This window comes from Gopherus flavomarginatus, chromosome 1 (assembly GCF_025201925.1).
Source record: "Gopherus flavomarginatus isolate rGopFla2 chromosome 1, rGopFla2.mat.asm, whole genome shotgun sequence".
NCBI lineage: Eukaryota > Metazoa > Chordata > Testudines > Testudinidae > Gopherus > Gopherus flavomarginatus.
This window is the reverse complement of record NC_066617.1, coordinates 245,278,006-245,302,401: the sequence shown is the minus strand read 5'-3', so window position 1 is coordinate 245,302,401 and position 24,396 is coordinate 245,278,006. Positions and strand designations below refer to the sequence as shown.

The 24,396-nt window shown below is 40.0% G+C and overlaps 1 protein-coding gene across 2 annotated transcripts in view; it reads right to left on the bottom strand.

Moving 5' to 3' along the window:
- The window catches only part of PPP2R3B (protein phosphatase 2 regulatory subunit B''beta), a 100,697-nt gene that overhangs the window by 58,511 nt on the left and 17,790 nt on the right, over positions 1–24,396 (bottom strand). Inside the window, exon 1 of one of the 2 annotated variants that reach the window (XM_050919468.1) lies at positions 4,214–4,549. The exons of the other annotated variant lie outside the window; for it this stretch is intronic. Within the exon in view, the coding sequence (XP_050775425.1) occupies positions 4,214–4,360 (147 nt within the window). The 5' untranslated portion in view covers positions 4,361–4,549. Of the gene's footprint in view, positions 1–4,213; positions 4,550–24,396 lie in introns of those variants that run through there. 2 annotated transcript variants of the gene reach the window in all.

Here is a 24,396-nt window from a genome sequence, read left to right as displayed (position 1 = left end):
TTCCTTTTTCTGTATCTTTAATAAAATGTTAAAAGGACTTTTAATGGTGTGTTTGCCATGGTATGAAGCAGGCTGAGGTCTCTAATCAAACCCTGAACCTTGTTTAAATGTTGGACAGTGACTGGGTTATGTTAACACCTTTGACTCTTTGGGCCCCTATATGTCATGTAAATAAATAAAACATGCACCTCTGCAAAGAGTTTACAATTTTAATAGCCAATGTAGAGATGATTTAACAAAGAGAATCAACAGTGGAGTTTAACATTTGTTTTTACTCTAATATCTGGTTTTGTTCAAATATTTTTAAATTGGGAGGACCAGGGTTTCTATAACTTGGGGTAATATGGTTAGATCAGAGGAGTCAAAGGGTAGCAGTAATATTGGAGACATATTACAGTAAGAAGTCAGTCAACATTTTTACACCCAGTGATTCAGGCATTCTGAAAGTCATCTGCAGAGCAGAGAGGATTGTAAAATGGACTCTCAACCCAGGCTAGGAGAGATTTTAATAGTCACCATTGTATTGGCTCCAGAAGCTTTCTGACAGTCTTTAAAGAAATGAATAGTCTCACACGTAAAGCCATGGGAACCCATTAGCACTGGCCCTTTTCCGAACAGGTAGTTTATAATCTAAATAGGATTATCTGACTTCTTGCTTTTAGGTATCTTAGATCTCTTAAGTGCTGTCTTAACAGTGTGGGCTCCAAACAATTTTGTGGTATAGAACAGGTGAATAACCAGCTACGATTAGCTGCAGCACTTCCCTCCAGATAAAGCATACAGGATCTTTTCTTTCATTTTTTTCTTACTATACTGTTATGTAACTGGATGTATAAAATAAGTTTGGTTTCTGCAAAAAATATCAATTTGACCTCAAATCTTTTCTGTGTAGCAGCCAGGTTTTTGTTTTTTTTTTTGAGGGGGGTGGAGGAGGAAGGGAAGGGGAGAGGGAAACAGGGCTACCAATCTAAACAGGATTATGTATGGCTGTGATATGGTACTGACCCTGCATTGCCCCATGAATACTAACCCTTGTGGATATACTAATACCAGCTCTGAGAACAGATCCGTTATGGAAAGGAAAAAAGAAAAAAAAAAAAAGCAGCCCACTGACTTGTCCCAGAAGCCATTATAATTCCATCAATCAATTTGAATTACCTCACAACAAATGTTTTAGTTCACACACAAACTAAGAACAATACCTTGCTATATACTAATATTATTTCTTTTTTGGGTATTCATTCAAGAGTTCAGTGTTAATTGCTAGAGGAAATCTGGAGTTTCTCTAACAAGTTAAACATTTCATCTGATCCCCACACTTAAAAAAAATTAAAGGCAGTCTACAAAGAAAAAAGTGGGTTGCCATGATTTTTGCTTCTTTATGATGTCTGAAAATTGAAAGATTCATATTCTAGTTTTTACATTAGAAATTGAAATCTTGTCCCCTTCTCTGAAAGGCACTATGACTACCAGAGAAGTAGAGAAATGAAACTATAAGAGTCAAGAATAAAAGTTAAGCAACTGAGAGGGTAAGCTATGGCCAGACAGCTTAAAACTCCTCTCCCTCCCCACCCTCAACAGCTTGCATAACTTCAACATGAGCTTCATGAAACATGGACCATCTCTACTTCTATTCGGAAAGCATTTATCACATAGTGGGCACTACTGGAAATAAGTAACATTTGGATTAGAATTGAGTGAGAAACTTGTTTGTGTCCTACCAACATTTTTGAGACTTCAAAATTTTTCCTATTCTACATTGGGACAGAGCAGAGATCTTCTGAAATGTTTTGTGTGTGAAAAGCCAGAGACCTCCCACTGCCCCCAGAATAGCCAATAGCCTGGTGGTTAGGGCACTCTTAAGGGATGTGGGGGCTCAGGTTCATGCTCTGCCTAATTCAGAACAAGGACTTGATTACTGGTGTCCTAACCACCACCAGGCTCTTGGCTATTCTGGGGGTGGTGGTCTCTCTTGAAATTCTATCTTGAGAAACTCTCTCAACAAAAGTTTTGTCAAAACTCATTTCCATGAAAAATTTCAATTTTGGCAAATCAACAGTTTCTGAAAAAAATAGTTTCACTAAAAAATTCCCAATCAGCTCTAATTTGGATAAAGAACATCTGTGTTAAAAATACAACTCTCTTGCTCCTTCAGTTAAATTGTTCGTGCTCACAATAAGCATATTCTGAGTCTCCCAATACATCTTCTACAAAATCAGAGTGATGACCAATTTGACATTCCTGATACTTATGTAAAAAACAAGCAGAAGATACTTAAACTTTCATCCGGGTCTTCCCTAGTCTCATAAAGAAGCAAAGAAGGGCACAAGCCTTCCCTCCTCCCCCGTTCTGCACAGAGTATTTTGGTTTACAACTACATTATAAGCTGTAATCTTGTACATATTAAGTAACTGGAACTTGCAACCTATACAAAGAATATTTAACCCTAGGGTTAAAAAAGTGACTTGGCAACAAATGTTTGTTCCTTGTCCACGCTAGATTTTACAAGTATGTTGGTTAATGTGTTAAAACAATTATAAATTGCAGAGTGGACAAGCCCTTAGATTTGCAAGCACTTATTCTAAATTTCCTTTAGTGATGATATATACCTAGTACATACACACATCCTTATACATACAATCTAGCTACATTATACTTAGTGTTCCTTTCCACATAAAGCAAACAAAATTTTCATGACACAATGTAACTATCATTTTTGTTGATAAAAGATTATTTTCAAGCTAGAGGGCACTACAGAGGGCAATATCGATTGTTTACAAAAAGGTATTGTGACTAGAGTAAGCCATCCTCCAGCTTTGATATCTCTAAACGTTTAACTAAATTACCAAAGATGCACAAATAAATAGCACATATAGCATTTCTCACTTGTACTTTTCAGGCTCTCTCTACAATGCTCAAAGCCACCAAAACTAATTTTGCAGTAATACAAATCTTTTCACACTCACAGCAAATGTTCATTAAATGCTTTAAAATAGCAGGGTCAGCATTATAAGCTTGCTTTAAAATAAGGAATGACCTTTTCAAATCAAGTTTAATTCAACCAAATCTGAAACACCACCATTCAATTTTTAAATCCAATATATTAAGTTAATAGGAGACCAAAGCATTTATAGGGTCATGGGGTTCTTTGGCCTTCTCTTGAAGGTCATCTGAAAGAGACTAGTAGATTAGACTTGGAATTTAGAATTAAATTGTAGGCCATATTTACGTTCTGATTACCTTTAATTCCACAAAAACTAGGAAATTCTGAATTTGGCAGCCAATCTTTTCCTAAATAAATAGGGTACAAAAAGATCAGGTGTGCTATACAAGATAGTTTGGAGACACGTTTTGCTCATAGATTGGAGGTGGGCGTAAGTTAAGAACATGATAAATGCATTAACTCTTGAAGCTTTAATATGTCAGGAAATTACGATAATACTTGATACCTTTTAAAAATCACATTAATTTTTCATCATTAAACTAGCACACTTGCAAAAGTTTACAAAATAATGGAGCACTTGGAGCATTTCTGCTCTATACAAGTATAATTTTCACTTAGTGATATTTGATATGCATAATCACTCAAATAATGAACCCACTTCATAAAATGGTGGATTTAACTCACAGGTTGCAAAGTAGCAGTTACGCAGATACTTGTGCAATACACAGTAATATCTTAAATTTTCTTTACTATGGACTGATCTGATCCATGAAGTCCAAAATGGTAATGTCTTATTGGGTTACGTAATGTGTAGAATTCAACACAGAGCATGCTAAAGGAGGGGTACATTCATATTTGGGCACAGCTGCAGCCTACTTTTTTGTACCTAGTTTTAGTGAGCAGTAAGTTAATATCCACGGGGAAAGTGCACGTAGATTATAATGGAACTATTCTTTTAAATCAAATGGTGCTAATTAAGTACACCAACCTTTTTATTTCACATACATCTGCAAACAAATCATGCATATATATGTTATGCTAAATTTATGATTTTTTTGCTTTCAAAACAATTCACAATTCATGTAACAGGACTAAGGCACAGTAAGGCACTCTTTTCAGAACACAAACATGCTACATTTTGAAAAAAAAACGAGTATTCAAATATTCCTAGTTAATGAAGAACTTTCATGTACTTCATGAGGTTTATGGAGATCAAAGTTGTGCCTTCAAGTAGGGGCAGCAGTTATATAGAGAAGAACATAAACAAACCTGGACCTGCTGGAAAGCTTTTAGTCTCTTCTTGAATCTAGAAGGTAAAACAAAATCACATCCTCGAGCTAGCAATGCCAACTCCTTTCTTAGATCAGGATCTTGCCGCAAGGAAATCTCTTTTATCCTCATGCTTTCAGATTTCATATAATATCTGCGTGCGCCAGTCCAGGCACTTGAGTCTAAGTAAATAGCAGAGCCTTTCTATTATCACACAGTGCCACTTAGAGCAGCAGCTGCGCTTTAGTTCTGTGATATTCTAAGACAGCCAGCTCAACTTAGCCTGCACCATACATTAAAGAGAACTTGGCTGGAATCACAAAAACAGATTGGAAAGTCACTTTGGGGGCTTGTCCTTTTGCTGCATGCATTCCAAAGACTAAATGATGTGGTATGTAAAGAAATAAACCTGTTCAGAGAACCATCTATATAAGCAGGTCCCAATTTAAAAAAAAGGCACACTGTGGAGGAATGTAAAAATGCCAGTTTTGCAGTTTTTTTCCCCTTGCCGTTCTTTCTGTCAGAAACCACTCACTCTGTGAAGTATTTCATTGAGGGATAAGGCTTATTACACAACAATTAAATTCTAAGTTGTTCAGCCCTTTAACGGTGAACTCTGTCACTTTAGAGAACATGAGGCAACCGCAAGATAAACTTCAAACAAGCTAGCTGGGATAAGCTGTTGTAAATGCTGCAGTTAGAGACAGCAGTTTTAGACTCCTAGTTTCAGTTTACTGTAGTTTAAAAATATTTTTTTTTTAAATTCTGACTGAAATGGTATTGCTTTAAAATTTCAAATTGTCATTGGTTTATTCTAGCTGTCACTGGGAACACATTCATTTTTAGATACATTTACTTTAAATGTCACCATTATGACTATTTGAGAATGGCATCCTGTTTACTATCTCCATTTAGCTTGTTAAAACTTTCAGTCCTCCCAGCACTGTTAGTACCTCTAAAAAAGCGGACAGACTGTTTGACTCTGTACCTGTATATAATAGAATGGGTACAGTTAAAACAAGCATTGGGAAACAGACCTAGAGAATGGGTTTTTTTTGTTTGTTTTTTTTTGGGGGGGGGGGCGGTTGGCATGCAGAAAAGGAAGTTACTCAGATGCCAGTGTAACAAGGCTTAGATTTAATTCACAAAACCTACAAAAATTGAAATGGGCTCTTTACAGGATCATAGATCACTGGAATGTGTAACATACAAGTCAAAGACGACGTTTTCTGAGGTTCTAAAGGTATCAGTTACTTAAGAAAAGCATTACTACAAAGTTAAGTTGTAGTTATGAAAAATGAAAGCCAGGAAATTAAGGTACGGTTGAAAAAGCCTCTAAACAATTCTATCTTTTAGAGTCAGGAAATGCATGGTTAACACAAACAACCTTAACTCTGATCCCATCTATGATGTACCAACAAATGTATCCAGTAACACCATATAAGAAAGACTACAAGAGACATTGCATTTAACATGGTAGTAATGATGAGATCAAATGTCCTGAATCTAGATTGAGATACACGTGTTGGCTTTTATTTTTTAGTTTAGATGACAGAATATTATTCCTAAATGTCTAATAGAGTATGGATTCATCTAACTGGATAAGGAAGAGATTCTGAAGATTGAGTGAAGACCTCAAATTTCTGTTTTACAGCTAGAAAACAAATAAAGTTTCTATTAAAGCAACAATACTCGATTTTGGCTTATCAAAAAAGAGAATACTAAACAAATGGTGAATTAAATTATCCTTGACAAATTACTTCACAAAAATCAAGTAATCACAAGGTCTTGAGAACTAAAAGAACTGACATGGATTGTCCAAGAGACAAAACAAGTCTCCAATGAGAAACTGCAGAACTGGAATTAATTTGCAAACCGGACACCATCAAATTAGGCCTGAATAAAGACTGGGAGTGGATTGTTTACTACAAAAACTAAAAACTAAATTTCCTCAAGCTAATTTCCCCCTACTGTTAATCACACCTTCTTGTCAACTGTTTAAAATGGGCCACCCTGATTACCACTACAAAGTTTATTTTTCCTCCTGTTGATACTAGCCCATTTTAATTGAATTGTCTCGTTAGAACTGACCCCCCCCCCAACTTGGTAAGGCAACTCCCATCTTTTCATGTACTGTGTATATACATCTTCCTGTTGTATTTTCCACCCATGCATCTGATGAAGTGGGTTTTAGCCCATGAAAGCTTATGCCCAAATAAATGTGTTAGTCTCTAAGGTGCCACAAGTACTCCCTGTTGTTTTTGCTGATACACATTAACACTGCTACCACTCTGAAAAATGCCTATTTGTTAATAATGAAGCACACCAAGTTTCCTTACCAAAACCAGTGATTAATTTATTAAACATGATCAACGGCAAGATGACAAAATCTGTGGATAACTAAATTTTGTGAGAGAAACTTTAGATTTAAGCAGTTAGCTGAATGAACAACATGGGAAGTTAATTGCATTTATCAAAACATGGTTACAGTGAAAGGAACAATCTGAACTATCCACACACATTGCTGGGTTCCAATTAATGTTTGTCACTTAGGAAAGATCTTGGGTGTCACTGTGGACAGATCAACAAAAACTTCTGCTTAACCTAGATCAGCTCTCTAAAAGCAAGCAAGATGTTAATGTACATAAAGAATTGGATGGAAAATTTTAATCTTTTAAGTCTATTGGTTTCTTGGCCTCAGTGATGTCTGGTATTGAGTTCCACAGGTATAAACAGGTATATCTGTATAAGGTATTTCCTTTTTATCACATTCAGATTTGATGTCTTTCAGTATCAAAAAGTTTCCCTTTTTGTATTATGAGAGAGAAAATAGGAGAATAAACACTTTTCTATACTTGTTTGCAGGGAGAATTTCCTCCCTTTATTCAGCAACATTACAGGCCACACATGATATTAACATGAAGTAGTGAAGGTCAAAACAAACTTGACACTGTAGGTTACATTCCCTATAAACTCTTCCTGAAGTCCAGAAAATCATCAAAAGCACAGCAGTTAGTTTGAAGTCTCACTTAATGTTTGATTTAAAATTTAAAATAATGTAAAAGAAAACAAACATCAAGTTTTAATCACACTTTGTCAAGTATCAACAACCCCCTCCCTGCCGGCAGCTTGAACTATTTTAGTCTGGACTCTCCTTTGCTTCCCAGCAAGGACTTTAAATACAGAAGGCTCTCCTGCAGCCAAATGAGAGGTTGTTTGCATTCCTGGAATATCTGTTTATATGTGGAAGCCTTGTATCAGTACTAGACTTGGATGCAGGGAGAATAGTTTTCCTCCCTTTATAAGAAAGTGTACAGAAGACACAAATATACACACATACTTAGAACAGACTCACCAAATTTGCAATAAAGCAGATTTCACATTATTGAACCAATTGAAATGCACTTACTGAAGCACTGAGTTACAGTAGTGCAATTCACAGAAGCTCTAAACCTGCATCTCAGAAAGAAGTCCCATCACTACCAGAGAAAATGCATTCCATCTTTATGGGTTAATATTGTTTCCTATTGATAAGGTCTTGTGTAGTCTGGACAATTTCTGTAGCAAAGTCCCTGGATTCTGTGGCAGCTTCAGATAATAGTTTTAAATAGGTAGTTTTAGTGAATTAAATATTAGAGCAATCAGTATAATAATCTATATTTATTTTAATATGAAGTTCAATTTTACACTGTCCCCACATTGTTTTTAATATTTGCGTATTTTTGTACTGACTGATGTCTAACTTGTGCACAAATTAGAAGGCAGAACTGGAGGTTTTAAGAAGTTGCCCAAGAGAGAGTTGGTGTGCATCAGATTGCAGGTAAACACATTAGGTGGATGAGATCAGTAAAGAGATCAGTAGTGAAACAGTTAATGTTGACACTGAAATTATTGAATTGAGGTTTCAGTGTTCACTATTGAGAGGAATGAGAACAAAAATTTCAAGCTCTTTTGCAGCATCAGGAAGACAACACTATGAACAGTGTAAACTGGTGCATCTTTTCATGGTTCCCCCCCTACACACACACTGTTAAGCATTCGGGAGTGGAGGGACAGAAAAAATAAATTAAAACAGCTTCTGGAACACAATTCCGTGTCAAATACTACATTGTTGGAGTGGAATTAGGCTACCATAAATAACAAGAAAGTCCTTGTTATTTATGATCCTAAAATGTGCTCATCAGGAACATGAAAACTAGAAAGAGCCAGACAAACTATTGTGAAATGGAGATGTAGTCCAGTGTGACCATCCAGAGATGTTAATGCAAAACCCAACTCTTTACAAAAGCCTACCCATAAAAAAAGAAACTATGACCACCCACATTTGTAAGCTTGGGTGCTTACCTAAAAAAGGTGAACGCTTACAGCTCCCATTCCAAGGAGAGAGAGAGAGAGAGAGAGAGAGAGAGAGAGAGAGGGGTGAGGCTGATCACTTTCAAAACAAAGGCACTTATTTATTCACACAACTTACAAAGTTTAAAGTTTTCTGCTACAGCCCTTAGTATTTTGTCTAAGTATACTTGGACTAGTTTGTAGGGGAAAAAACACACTGATTTGGTTTAAGGATCCTGCCAGAGCATAAGAATGCTATTTTGAGGTTTGCCATAAAAAAAAAAGGCATAGTTATAGTCTAGGCTAGTGTTATGCATTGTAGGAGTTATGAAGTCCTGAAGACAGATTTAGAAATGTAACTGCTCCTAGGTATACATTTACCTTGAATCACCTTAACTTAAAGCTGATAGAGTAATCTGGTACCAGGAGAGGTATTTTTAAAGTACATGAATGACAACTCTTTATCAGCAGCTACTTCCAACATAGCACCAGCTGTTCAGTGCTTCATCAGTCTGACATGAATTGAATTTTTAACTAATCCTTTCAAAAATGCATTTGTATCTTGGAATTTCACTTGGTTTCCAAAAATAGAATGATTGCTGTATGAAAGTACAACCACCACTTTAATTCAAACACCACATACTAACAGTACATGTAATTTGGTCCCTCAAATCAAAAGACAGTAATTTTGTTTTAATTATAGCAGCAGAACTATTTCCTGCATGTGTTTCTACCACATTTGTCCCCTCCCTAACAGTCCTAAAGCTCAAAGACAACAGAACAGGAAGGGTTGGAACGTGGTCTTAAAAGTTGTGGAGTTCTCAAGACGCCAAAAAAAGTGGTTAATTGATAGATCACAAAGTAACTGTAAGGGCTTGTCTACACTGGCACTTTACAGCACTGCAACTTTCTCAGGGGTGTGAAAGTCCTGCAAGTTTCCGCGCTGTAAAGTGCCAGTGTAGACAGTGCACTAGCGCTGGTAGCTGTGCTTCCAGTGCTGGTAGCTATTCCCCATGCGGAAGTGGTTTTTTTAGGACTGGGAGTGCTCTCTCCCAGCACTATGGCGCAACTACACAAGCCATGTTAAAGCGTTGCCGCAGCAGCGCTTAACATTGCTAGGTAAGACATGCCCTAAGTGAGGGGTTTCTAGTGCAGTCCCACAGGGATCTGCTCTCTGGGCTATGCTATTCAATATCTATCAATGATGTGGTAGAAAATATAAAATCACTGCTGATAAAATGTGTAGATGACAAGAACTCATGGTAAATGATAAAGGCAAGTCACGGACAGACCATCTGGAATACCTGGTAAGGTATGTTCATTTGAACATTTGTTCTAACACAGCCAAATGCACGGTCATGCATCTAGGAAACCCCACTTATGGGACGGGGATGTAGCCTGGAAAGCAGTGACAACCAATCTAACATGAGCTCCGAGTGCAACGCTTTAGCTAAGTGGCTGAGAACACAAGCTTTGGATATATAGGCTGTGGAATATCAAGTAGGAGTAGGGAGATTAGTATTATATCTGAACGTAATATTAGCGAGACTATTACTGGAATAGTTGTCCACGTCTGGTGTCCACAATTCAAAAACGTTAAAAACTGGAAGAGGTAAGAAAAAAGCTTCAAAAAGGATCTGATGTTTGGAAAATACGCTGTTACGGATACTAAGGGTGTGCTATGCTTCTGACCTTTGTACAGCTTTTCAGACTCCTATGGCTGTTACTCTAAGACTGCATCCCTGCCTGCTGCACCTGTTTCTCACTGTAGCTTCTTCAGCAGATCCAAATGAGCTTGGACCCCCTCTACTTCTCCACCCCCCCCATTGAAGACTTACTCGTATGGCAGTTATGCAACCAGCAGCTGTTTGCAGTGACAAAAGACAGCCTTTATAAAATAAACTGGCATTTATTAGTCCACTGGAATACAGTATTTATGGCTTTGGGTTAAAAAGATCAAGCAAAACTAAAAAAAGTCTTCCATCTGGCCTGACAGCATCTCCTTGTTTAGTTAGCAGGGTCTCATTTTGCCGGCAGACTGCATGCTTGCAGTCAACCTTCCTCATCTTGCCCATCCATATGAGACTGATTTACCATCAACTATGAGAACAGGGTTCTTACCAGAGTTTGCTAACACTTCAAAATCCTTTGTTTCAAGTTTCAGTCATGCTATTTTCACATGTCCTGCCCCTGCCCAGGAAGGGTGGAGTTGTGGTCAGACATGTAATTTGCCTGTCCACATCCAAAAAGTCCCCTTGGTTGGCAGCTGTTACACTGAAAGACCAATGGTTGGACCATTAACTGGTATCTCCACGGTGGCTCCATTCACATTTTGACAGATCTTGATAGTCCATTCATACCAATTCCAGCATGTCTACGTGACCTAGTCATTTGATCTCTTATTCCCCTTGTTCCTGGAAAGAAATTAATCCTTTCATACCCAGTAGGTAACAGTAGAAAAGCAGCTGGGTAACTGACTAACATATCTTTTTAATAAAAATACAGAAATTTCTCATTCTCCACACATGCCTTTAAGCCTTTAAAGAAAAACTAAAGCAGCTCGATCTCTTTAGTTTAGGCAAGAGAAGGTAATACAAACCACAAAACTAAAAAGTACCTATACTGAGACGAGACTTGAATCCTAAAGGAAAAAAGCCTAACAAGATTCTAAGGTTGAAAACTGAAGTTAAGCAAATTCAGACTAGAAATAAAGTGCACATTTTTAATGGCAAGGGTAAATAACCACTGAAATAGCTTACTTACATATGTAGTGGATTCTCAATTATTTGAAGTCTTGATATGCAGACTTCCTAAATGATATGCTATAGCTCAAGCAGAAATTTTGGCTTAATGCAGCGATTACTGGCTAAGATTCTTTGGCCTTGTTATGCAGGAAGTCAGACCAGATGATTATAATGATCCCTGCTGGCCTAAAGAAAAGGAGGATTCTTTAAAAGAAGATTTTAAAAGTTTGTTACAAAGGCAAGAAGCACATAGTGATTAATGTTACACTGACAAATGAGACAAAAATCTAATACATCAAGCATCTTCAACATAGCTATTTAGACTAATTAACCCTGAAAGCAAGTTCACTATGGAAAACAAACCACAATACAGAAAGGAAAGGAAAGGAAAGGAAAAAGTTTACTCACTAACTCCCTCAGTTTAACCTTCTTAACCCTCTCACAGTCACATCTAGAGTAGCAAACAAGTCACGTTTAAGAATATAAAAGAATAGCAGCAAAAACTAGGATTCCTTGTCGCACCTTAGAGACTAACAAATTTATTTGGGCATAAGCTTTCATGGGCTACAGCCCACCTCATCAGATGCATAAAGTGGAAATTACAGTAGGGAGGTATAAATACACAGCATATGAAAAGATGGGAGTTGCCCTACCAAGTGTGCAGGGGTCAGTGCTAACAAGCCAATTCAATTAAGGTAGAAATGGGCTATTCTCAACAATCTCTTTTGTAGTGCTAATGAGGCCAATGTAATTAAGGTGGCCCATTTCAAACAGTTTACAACAAGGTTCTCAAACTGGGGGTCGAGGCCCCTCAGGGGGTCACTAGGTTATTACATGGCGGGGGTCACAAGACATCAGCCTCCACTCTAAACCTCGCTTTGTCTCCAGCATTTATATTGGTGTGAAATATATAAAAAATGTTATTAATTTATAATGGGGGGGCACACTCAGAAGCTTGCTATGTGAAAGGGGTCACTAGTACAAAAGTTTGAGAACCACTGGTTTACAAGAAGGTGCGAGTATCAGCAGGGGGAAATTAGTTTTTATAGTGACCTATCCACTCTCAGTCTGTATTCAAGCCTAATTTGATGGTGTCCAGTATGCAAATTAATTCCAGTTCGGCAGTTTCTCACTGGAGTCTGTTTTTAAAGTTTTTTTTGTTGAAGAATTAGCTAACAGTAACTATCATGGTTTTAAATACTAGCACAGATGTGGTTTAACACTTTTGAAAACATGCTTACTTATTGTCAACCCTAAGCTCTCCCAAAGGGTTCATCAACAGTTTTTCTACAGCAAGATAGAAAAAAGAGGCACTGAGGCAGTTGGGGCCACATGGCTTTGACTCCACATGCTCAGGGCCAAAAGACAGCACTTGCATGGCCTCCACAGGTTTTGCTTCTCAGATTTCTGAAACTCAGTGGCAGTAGGGGAAGGGGCAGCTCCAACAAGCAGAAGTATCCACAATCCACTAGTAACTGCTTGTAAATGGCAATCACAATGTAATTAAATTTAACATCCTTGTGGCGGGGGGAATACCAAAGAAAGCCACCAAAGTAGCATCTTAACGTCAAAAAGAGGAACTGCATAAAAATGAGGAAACTAGTTAAATGGAAAGAAAAAGAAAAAGTAACAAGAGTGAGATGCCTGCAAGCTGCATGGAAACTGATTAAACACACCATAATAGAGGCTCAAAGTAAACGTATCCCCCAAATAAAAAAAAAAAATAAAAAAAGACCAAAACAATGTCACTATGGCTAAACAGAGTGAAAGAGGCAATTAGAGATAAAGAGACATCCTTTAAAAATTGGAAGTCAAATCCCACTGAAGAAAAAAGTGTAAAAAGTACAATTAGGCAGGCAAAAACAGAACTAGCAAAAGACAAAAAACTAAAAGCAAAATTAAGTAGACCAGAAGCAGAAAGCCTGTCAAACAATACTCCTGAGGGGATTCTGAGCCAAAACATTAAACATTCTGCACCAAAAAAATTAAAAAACTGTGTGCACACTATTTTAAAATTCTGCAAATTTTATTTGTCAAATAAATGTGGAGGCCCCAGCACGGTATTGGGGAGCACAGCACACTGGCAGCACAAAGGTGGGAGATCACTGTGCCGCTCTCCCCACCCCCCCACACACACTCGGGAACATGGACCCAGCAGTGAGACTACACCCAACCCTGACATAGTGCAAGGACTGGGCCCGCCTCAGAACACCCCAAAGCCCTGCCCCTCCGTTCCAGGTGTACCAAGTGTGGGAGGCAGGCTCAGCAAGGCAGGATCCAAATATGGAAGGGCTTAGTGTGGGGGGATCCAGGTGTGGGTTGAGAAGGTTCTGCGTGGGGCAATCTGGGTCCATGTGGCTCAATGGAGGATCCGGGTGCAGAGGGGACTGGATGCACAGGGACTTGTTGGGGGGTTCAGAGCGCAATGGTAATAGGACTCTGCAGGGGGGTCCAGGTGAAGGTGGTTGGGTCTCAGCAGGGGGGTCTGGGTGTGAAGGAGATAGAGCTTAGCGAGTGGGTCTGGGTGTGTGGGGCTCGGTGGTCCAGATGCTGGGTAAGTGGGGCTCAGTGGGGTGGGTATTCACATGCAACTGGTTGGGGCTCGGTGAGGTGGAGATCTGGGTGTGGTTGACTCGTCAGGGTGGTTCAGATGCAAGGGAAGTGGGGGGGTTATGGGGGGAGTTCTGAATGCACAGGGGTTGGGTGGATGGGGATCCCTCTCCCTGCAGCTGAGGAGCAATGGGTGCAGGAAGCATGTGGGTGGGTGGCTGGAGTTTGCAGAGCTTCCTACAGCCAGGGGAGAAATCCGGAGATGGGTCTGACCGGGCCCTGGATGCTGTGCTGGGGAAGAGGAAATCCCATCCTCTCCAGCCCAGCCTAGCCCGGACAAGCAGCTGAGTTCAATGCAAGGTAGGAACCACCAGCTGGATCTTCCTCAGTCCTGCCTCCCGCCCCTCAGTGATTTACCTCTTTGCTGCCTGCCCATGGCACATGAAACACTGCTGGGGAGGGTTGCATGACCACTCTTGTGGCTTCCCTTTGCTTCCCAGTTGGAAAGTCATTTTTCTGTGGAGAAGCAAAGAGATCTTCAGGGAACCTAAATTCTGCACATGCACAGTGGTACAGAATTCCCCCAGGAGTAAAACAATCAGTGGGGCCAAAATGAATGTATTAAGGAGCACTCAAGGAAGACAAGGCCACTGCAAGGATGGTACATTAATTCTTCACATCAATCTTCACTGCAGAAGATGGGAGGAAGATTCCCACATCTGTGCCATTCTTTTTCGGTGATCTGAGGAACAGTCTCAGACTAAGGTGTCAATAGAGGTGGTTTTGCAACAAGTGGATGAATTTAACCATAAGTCAGACCAGACAGCATTCACCCAAGAGTTCTGAAGAAACTCAATATAGGAAATTGCAAAACTACTAACTTTGGTGTGTAACCCATCACTTAAATCAGCCTCTGTACCAGATGACTGGAGAATATCTAATGTAATGCCAATTTTTTATGAAGGCTCCAGAGGCAATCCTGGCAGTTACAGCCAGTAAGCCTAACTTCAGTACCAGACACATTGGTTGAAAATTATCAGACATACAGATGGACATATGCTGGGAACAAATCAACATTGCTTTTGTAAAGGGAAAGCATGCCTCAATCTACTGGAATTCTTTGAGAGGGGTCAATAAACATGTGGACAAGGGTGATCCAGTGGATATAGTGTACTTAGATTTTCAGAAAGCCTTTGACAAGGTCCATCACCAATGGCTCTTCAGTAAAGTACAGAGTCATGGGATAAGTGAGAAAGTCCTTTCATGGATCAGTATCTGGTTAAAGGATAGGAAGCAAAGAGTAGGAACAAATGGCCGGTTTTCACAGTGAAGAAGGTAAATAGCAGTGTCCTCCAAGGATCTGTTCTGGAACTTGTGCTGTAATATTCATAAATGATCTGGAAAAAGGGGTAAACAGTGAAGTGGCAAAGTTTGCAGATTATACAAAATTAGTCAAGATAGTTAAGTCCAACGCAGATTGTGAAGAGTCACAAAGGGATCTCACAAAACTGGGTGACTGAGTAACAAAACAGATGAAATTCAATGTTGACAAATGCAAAGTAATGCACACTGGAAAACAATCCCAACTATACATAATAAATTACAATATCTAAATTAGCACTCAAGAAAGATCTGAGAGTCATTGTGGATAGTTCTCTGAAAACATCTGTTCAACACAGAGCAGCAGTCAAAAAAGCAAACCATGTTCTGAACCATGCAAGAGAAAAAATAAGATAAAAACCATGGTACACCCTCACCTTGAATATGGTTGCCTCATCCCAAAAAAGAGATTGAAATTGGAAAACATACAGAGAAGAGCAACAAAAACAAATTAGGGCTATGTAGCAGCTTCCATATGAGGAGACACTAAGAAGACTGGGACTGTTCAGTTTGGAAAAGAGATGACTAGGGGGAGGATTTGATAAAGGTCTATAAAATCTTGAATGGCGTGGAGAAAGTGTTATTTACCCTTTCAAATAATACAGGAACTAAGGGTCACCCAATGAAATGACTAGGCAGCAGGTTTGAAACAAACAAAAGGAAGTACTTTGTTACACAATTCAGTCACCTGTGGAACTCACTACCAGAGGATATCATGAAGGCCAAAAGTATAACCGGGTTCAAAAAAGAATTAGGTAAGTTCATGGAGGATAGGTCTGTCTACGTCAGGGATCTCAAACTCAAATCACCACGAGGGCCACATCAACACTAGTACATTGGCCCAAGGGCCACATCATTGACACTTTTATATGAAAAAGTACAAAAAACCCCACTCCTACTCCACCCCTTCCATGAGACCCCGTCCCTGCCCTGCCTCTTCCCATTCCCATTCCAACCCCTTCCCCAAAGTCCCCACCCCAACTCGCCCTGTCACTATCCCTATTCCAACCCCTTCCCCAAATCCCTGCCCCGTGTCGCCTCCTCTCCACCTCCTCCGAGAGCGCACACTCCCTGCTCCTCCCCCCTGGAAAGCGCTATGTGCTGCCAAACAGCTGTTTGTCAGCGGGAAGTGCCTGGAGGTAGGCAGAGGAGCAGGGACGCCGTGCACTAGGGGGAAGAGGGGGCAGTGGGTGAGGGGAGCTTGTCAGCTGCAGGAAATAACCCCACGGGCCATGTGTTTGAGACCCCTGATCTATGTCTATTATCCAATATGGTCAGGGTGATTGCTCAGTTTTGTTCATTCCCTCTGAAGCATCTGGCACCAGCCACTGTTGGAAGATAGTATACTGGGTTAGATGGACCACTGGTCTGACACAGTATGGCTGTTCTTATGTAAGAACATGCCCTTTTGATAGTTGGTTGGTTACAAGTCACTAAATCAGAACTGAAAATTTTATCCCCATCTCTCAGCTGAAGGACTGCAAGCTAGTCTTATTTAACAATGCAACACCACTTCCTGGTGAACTAACTTCTGAGAAGCAGTTCACAGTAATTTAACTATTACAGTATGCTCCCATTTACCTAAAACTCTATTACCCCAATTTCCACATTAACTGAATCACTTCTTTGTCTCATAGCATAAGATACTTACCGCAGAAGTAATGTGACAGGCTCCGGGATGCATGCATGACCACTCTACTGCTAATTGGCTCCTATGGCACCATAGGAAGCCTTCTGCAGGAGTGAGTGAGCAGGGCTGTGACTGCGGCTCTGCTGAGGACTCCCTATGATGCCACAAGGCTGGTGACACCTGATCCCTGAAGGCATGAGGTGGGCAAGGAGGAGGCTACAGTCGAGGTGGGGCAGAGACCACCAGCCAGAACTGTGAGGAGGAGGAGGACAAACCTCCAGCTGTGGATACACCTCACTGCTGAATAGTTCCTGCCCTCAATTATCCAGACTCTCAATTACCAAAATAAAATACGTGTCCCCCATGCAATTTAGATAATTGGAAGTATACTGTATAGATACAGGGGTGAATTACATAATTTAAATTTTCTAATTAAGCTAGAATCTTAAATTTGGTACCCTTCATTATGACCTGAAGAGTATAGGGGAAAAAACTAATTTGACATTTTCCCCAGATCAACAAAGTTTTTACTTAGTTATATTAATTTCTTCCATGAGGCAGTCATTTGGAAGGAGGCCTCCAATTTAGAGAAAGGTCACCTGATGTTACCAATTCTATTTTATGGATTTCAGCTAAGAAAACTGTTTGAAGTGAGAAGTGTGGCACAAACACAGATATTACAGACATGTCCACCCAAAGGATTGCAGCTTTATTATAACTCGAGCACATAGTGACTGCTATAATTAAAGGCTGTCTTTCTGCTTGCATTCTGAAGGACCATTTTTGTTCTTTAAAACTGAAGCTGACCTATCACTGATGTTGGAATGAATCGATGATTTCGGGAGTATCACTTTTTTGGATATTTGAGAGGGACATTTTTACAGCTTAACAGCATCGAGCTTTTAATAGGACAATTGTGGTATCCATTAGTTCAAAATTTAGCTTTAGCAACGCTGGAGGAAGTTGAGTATATAACTTAAAACAAGAAGTGATTAGCTCATGTTAAGTAAGGAGCTACGTTTTTCTGATTCCAATTTAATATGTTAAATGTTTTGGGTTAGATTGGGTGGTTAGGGAGCAACCAGTCTTCATTTTGCTCTCTTTGATCTAGTTCAGAGGTCGGCAATCTTCGGCACACAGCTCGTCAGGGTAAGCCCCCTGGCGGGCCGGGCCAGTCTGTTTACCTGCCGTGTCGGCAAGTTCAGCCGATCATGGCTCCCACTGGCTGCAGTTCGCCATCCTAGGCCAATGGGGGCTGCAGGAGGCTGTGCGGGTTGAGGTATGCGCTGGCCGCGGCTTCCTGCCTCCCCCGTTGGCCTGGAATAGCGAACTGCGGCCAGTGGGAGCTGTGATTGGCCGAACCTGCCAACGTGGCAGGAAAAACTGGCCCAGCCCACCAGGGGGCTTACCCTGGAGAGCCATGTGCCAGAGGTTGCCAACCCGTGCTCTAGTTATTCATTTCAATTCATTGTTAGCATTTTCCAGTGACTGCAAACCACAACAATAGGGTAAACAGGAAGTGTCCAATCTTCTAAGTTAGTTATGGGTTTAATTTTTGGACCAGACAGACCTGGTGTATACCTATGAAACTTCATGAACTTAAATAAGTTGCATCCAACTTCCAAAATCCGTATTTGTCTTACGCCTAAAGCATTCAGATGACCTCTATTTTCTGGAGAAAGCTAATTATACTTCTGGAATTTTACTGATTTTCATCTGTGAAGATTCCAAAAAGCAGCCTAAGAATGGGGTGTGGAAGAAGAGTACATCAATATTTAGACACTAAGAAAATTACTAATAAAATTAGTATTTAGAAAATTTAGAGAATTTTTAAGTGTCATCAAAATTTAGTTGCTGGTTTGGAACATGGCTAATTGGAAGGTGTGGTTTGGGTGTTTTTTTGTGTTTTTAAAACATTAACATGAATAAAGAAACATGCCTAATCAGAATTAACATTCTGGATACCAACATGATGAGGAGATATGAAAAATTCTCTGTTCCAGGGTTGTATGTGCAAAGAGTAAATAACAAAGGAATACTGCATAAGGAACACAGTAAAACAGAAAAGCTAAGCTAGTGAATGAATAACTTCAGTGTCTCTCATCAAAAATTGATACTTGGTTCTTCAGTCATAGATAGACAATGCTTCCTTTCTAAGTTGTTCTCTACAGTATACATTAAGAGTGTCACAAGACACCAATGGTACACCAACTTGCCTCAAGTGCTAGCATTTCATTACTGCAGTTGAGGTACTGATACACTTTTCAGAGAACATTGCTAAGCTACATTTTTCCAGATCTAAAAAGGAGATTTTATGGCAGCCCCTTCCTCCCATGGAGCCAGAAAAGATCTTTATAATTGAATGTATCAGCACTGATAACCCTCTCACAGTACTTGAGGTGGCATGACACTATTATCAGAAAACAGCAGCATCTTTTCAGGAAAGAATACTACAAAAGTGTATGTTTGATGCAATTATATCTATGGTCTCTGGAAGACTAAAGAGCCTGTTGTGCTTTTAACTCAAAGCCCTGAATTGGTAGCCATGTGTATGACCCTCTGGGAGGCTAGTGTTGTCATTTCTAGCCTTATGTAGTATTTGCATTCAGGGGAATGAAAGTCCTGGGCTTTGCCCAGTCCTGTACAAGAGCACAGGGTGGTTTCTTGTGCAGTATAGTGATTACACAACTGGCACAGGACAAAGGACCATCCAGTCTTAAGTTACAGTTTACTAAACACAAAACACATTTACAAATAAATCAATACCACCACTGAGGTGGTACTACACAGTAACACTGTTATAGAGAGCAATACAAAGGCAGACATGCTGCATCCCAGTCTACGCAGTTATGTTTTAGTGTTCATGTATAATGATTTTTAGGTTTGGTCTCTACAGCTTGTCCCAACCAGATCTGTGACATCATACAATAAGGATTTATAGTTCAAATTCTACAGAACTGTCATTACATTTAAATTTTAGCAAAATCTATGCAGCACAAGCAATGGTAAATTTCTTACCTGATAGTTTACTCTCTATTGGTAGCTTCTCTCATTCATCACTAATAGGTCAATGCCACCTACCTATGTAATTCAGAGACTATCCAGTGTTGTTGCTGGAGTCTCCATGATTTATGTCTTGCTCTTCAGATTAGGCCACTAAGAGTTCTCCCAAAGCTGAAGAAATATTCCAGCTACTCATTATTAGCATGATGACAACAACTTGACAATGTATTATATGTGTGTCTCTTTAAAAAAAAATTCAGTTTGTATTTTGTTCATTTACCAAACTACTGGATGGGTGGAATGAGATGAGAAATGAAGCTAATACCAATCAATAAATAAAAATAATAAATATTTTCTCTTCTCCCCATTCTGATCCACACCTGCTGTCCTCCTTCTCACTAATGGGAAGCAGTGACTAGAAAACAGTGAATCATAGAAGCAGTATAACAATAAGCAGTATAGTAGAGTAATAAGTAGGAATGGAAGTTAGGGTGACCAGACATCCTGATTAAATTGGGACTGTCCCAATTTTGAGAAGTTTGTCCCACGTCCCGACCAGAGTACGGTCGGGACGCCATTTCTCCTGATATTTTGTTTCCCGGTCTTTGGCGGCAATTCAGTGGAGAGTCCTTCAGTCGTGGACGGTCTTTGGTGGTATTTCAGCGGCGGGTGCTTCTGTCTTTGGCGGCAAGGTTTATTACCTGCCGCCGAAATACTGCCAAAGACCGTCCACGACTGAAGGGCTCTCCGCCAAATTGCCGCTGAACTCCCAGATGGGCGAGTGTTAAAAAAAACAACAACAAAAAACGCCCCCCCGCGGCAGTCCCGATATTTTCCCCTTAACATCTGGTCACCCTAATGGAAGTTCCCTCCATATAAAGCAAGGAATTATGTGGGAACATTAGCTGCCTCCTACAAAAGGAGGCTGCTGCTGCAAAGGAATGGAACCTTACTTGCAAATCTTCTTCAGACAAGGTCATATATTTAAGACTGCTATAATGCATTTGATTTGGTACTTCATAACATTTTGATAAAAGACAGAATGGCACAAAATTAATGTGGTCCACATTAAATGGATTAAAAGGTGGTTAACTGATGATTTCACCTTTACAGTTACATTTTGACATCTATCACTGAGTGGGGAGTTCCAAGTGGGGTCCCGCGCAGATCAGTTCATGGTCCTACCCTATTTAATGACTTGAAAGAAATCAAATCATCTCTGATAAAATTCAAAAGTGACAAAAATTGGGGGAGTGGTAAATAAAGGACAGATTACTGATACAGAGTAATATGGATCGGCTGGTAACGTGGGGGCACAAGCAAGCAGTATGCACGTATACAGCTAGGAACAAAGAACGAAGGCCACAGCCCTCCTTACAAGATAGGGGATTATATCCTAGGAAGCAGTCACTCTGAAGATTTGGGGTTGCGGTGAACAATCAGCTGAATGTGATTCCCCTGTGTCCAAAAGGGCTAATGTGAGAATCTTGAGTAGTCTAACCACAGCAATGAAAGAAATTTCCTGGGTGAGTTCTGTGTGGATACCAAAATGTTTCAGAGGCTAATGGAGAATCTTTGCAGAACTATACTTCTGTTCTGATGCCCAGTTTGTTACAGGTCTTCCTACTTCAGATGAAGGAGTCCCTGCTTCAGGAAATCTAGTCTTTTCTGCTGGTGCAGTGAGCGCTCCTGGACTAGCTGGCAAATCCAAAGTGCATTTTGCACCAGTTGGGACTAGGAGGAGGACTTAAACTCTCCCTTCTTTTCTCTATCCTTTATGAAAATTGTCTGGAAAGGTAACATTCTTCTCTGCCAAGGATGTTATTTGCATTGCCACAGAAAAGCTTTGACCCGTGTCATAAACAGATGGTTAAGAGTTAATGTCTCTTTTACCTGTAAAGGGTTAAGAAGCTCAGTAAACCTGGCTGATACCTGACCAGAGGACCAATAGGGGGACAAGATACTTTCAAATCTTGGTGGAGGGAAGTCTTTGTGCTTTTTGTGTTGTTCGTTGTTCGCTCTTGGGGCTAAGAGGGACCAGACATACACCCAGGTTTTCCCTATCTTTCTGAATCAGTCTTTCAGGTTTCAAAATTGTAAGTAATAGCCAGGCAAGACGGATTAGTCTTATGTTTGTTTTCTTAACTTGTAAATAGTTCTTTTTGCTGGAAGGATTTTTACCTCTGTTTGCTGTAACTTTGAATCTAAGGCTGGGAGGTCCCTCTAGTCTATATGAATCCGAGAACCCTGTAAAGCATTTTCCATCCTGATTTTACAGAGATAATTTTTACTTTTTCTTTCTTTAATTAAAAGCTCTCTTTTTAAGAACCTGATTGATTTTTCCTTGTTTTAAAATCCAAGGGATTGAGTCTAAACTCACCAGGGATTGGTGGGGGGAAAAAAAAGGGGGGGATGGTTAATACTTCCTTGTTTTAAGATCCAAGGCGTTTGGATCAGTGTGAAGCCTCTCAAGGCAACCCAGGGAGGGGAAAGTCTGGGGGGGAAAAGAGGGAGATGGTTAATTTCTCGTTGTTTTAAGATCCAAGGGGTTTTGGATCTGTGTTCCCCAGGGAAGGTTTTGGAGGAACAGAAAGTGTGCCAGACACTAAATTCTGGCTGGTGGCAGCGTACCAGATTTAAGCTAGTAATTAAGCTTAAAAGTGTTCATGCAGGTCCCCACTTTTTGTACCCTAAAGTTCAAAGTGGGGGAAAAACTTTGACACCCTGTTACTCCCCAGTTTTGGGAGAGAGATAAACACTCATACCTTAATTATAAACTAGCTTAACAGAAGGTAGGAGGAAACTTCCCTTGTGAACACCATAGTTGCCTGCTACATGATTTTTGCACCTGTTTCTGAAGCAACTGGTACTAACCACTGTCAGACAGAATATTGGACTTGATGGATCACTGGTCTAATCCCATTTGGCCATGATTTTAGGGGGGTTTGGGGTGCGAGGAGGTTGGTTCAGACATCAGACATAGCTGCCCAAATGAACTAGAAGTATGTGTATTCAGATTCTGGAATTTGCTTCTCCTCTGCAATGCTTGCTTTCATAGTGAGTATGCAAGGATTAGAGTTAAAAAAAATCAGGCTAACTTCATCATTTGGTTGTACTTGCCTTCCCACAGAGGGGCATTCGATGTGATTTGAATAAGATACCTAATTTTGTGAGCCATGTAGGGAACCCTGTGCTTCTTCCCCCACGGAGTTGAGAACCCAGTTTGTTTGTTTTTGGTGGGGCGGGAGGGGGAGGGGTGGGAAAGGTTTATGAATCCTTTCAGGGTTTCCTCCCCTCCAGCCCAGGTCTGTTGCAGGACTTACCCCCTTGAGCTAGCCAAATAGTGTCCTTCTCATCCTTAGATTATCTTCCTAAAGTGTTCAGAAGCTTCCGACTGGTCTTTTATGTTGAGTCACAGCTCCTTGGGACAAGAGGTGAGACTCGACATACTATTCCAACTGAGACCCATGCTCTGGCAGCACAAGGCTTGTCTGGCTGTGAGCAGGTAGGGCATAATACGTCCTCTGTAAAGTCTGTAAATGCTACCTCACAGATTTAACTCAGTGTTTGCAGGCCAGTTCTGCCATGGCCAAATGGGGGCAGAAGCATGCCTAAGAGATGCTGTAGCATTGAATGATTGAAGCCACCCTGTTACTAAAAATGCAAACCAAGGGGGCAAGGGGAGAAGAAACATACATTGCTAATGTACAAAAATGAAGAAAATGAACAGCCAGCTGCTGGAAGCAGAAAATCTGATGACCTGAGCTGAAGAGTGGGGACTTAGTTCTGGAGCATCCACTATCATTGGATCAACTCCAAATTCCATAGATGGGAGCATTAACCTGTTAGTAACGAATAAGAAAACAAATTATGCAACAGAAGTTGTCTGCGATATTAAAGCACGTTTCTGAAACTGCTGTAGATGGTTAAAAACTAGAATAAAGTTTTTGCCAAAAAATACTGCATTTTAGTTTTCTTCCTGTTTTACATTTGCTAGAAACATAAAATACTTATTTGGCACTGCCAAATCTGTATTAGCATACATATAACTGGGGCAGACAGTAAAATAAAGTACCCCCCACCAAAAAAAACATTTGGGGGGTTTCAGCTTTCCTACAGTGTAATGTATATAACTGACTTCTTTCAAAGTTACAATAGGTGATCAAATTGTAGTCTGACACCAATTTCTTCTAGTAAATGCTATTTTAAGAACTTATTTTTTTAAATATACAAAAGCAAAAACAAAGGAATGCAACAAACATGCAATTATGCAATCATCATCAACATCAGGACAAAGGAATGTCTATTCTAGATAGTTTTTTATACTGTACTCATCTGAGAGCATTCCAGTAGCGCAGGGGTCAGCAACCTTTCAGCAGTGGTGTGCCGAGTCTTCATTTATTCACTCTAATTTAAGGTTTCGCGTGCCAGTAATACATTTTAACATTTTTAGAAGGTCTCTTTCTATAAGTCTATAATATATAACTAAACTATTGTTGTATGTAAAGTAAATAAGACTTCTAAAATGTTTAAGAAGTTTCATT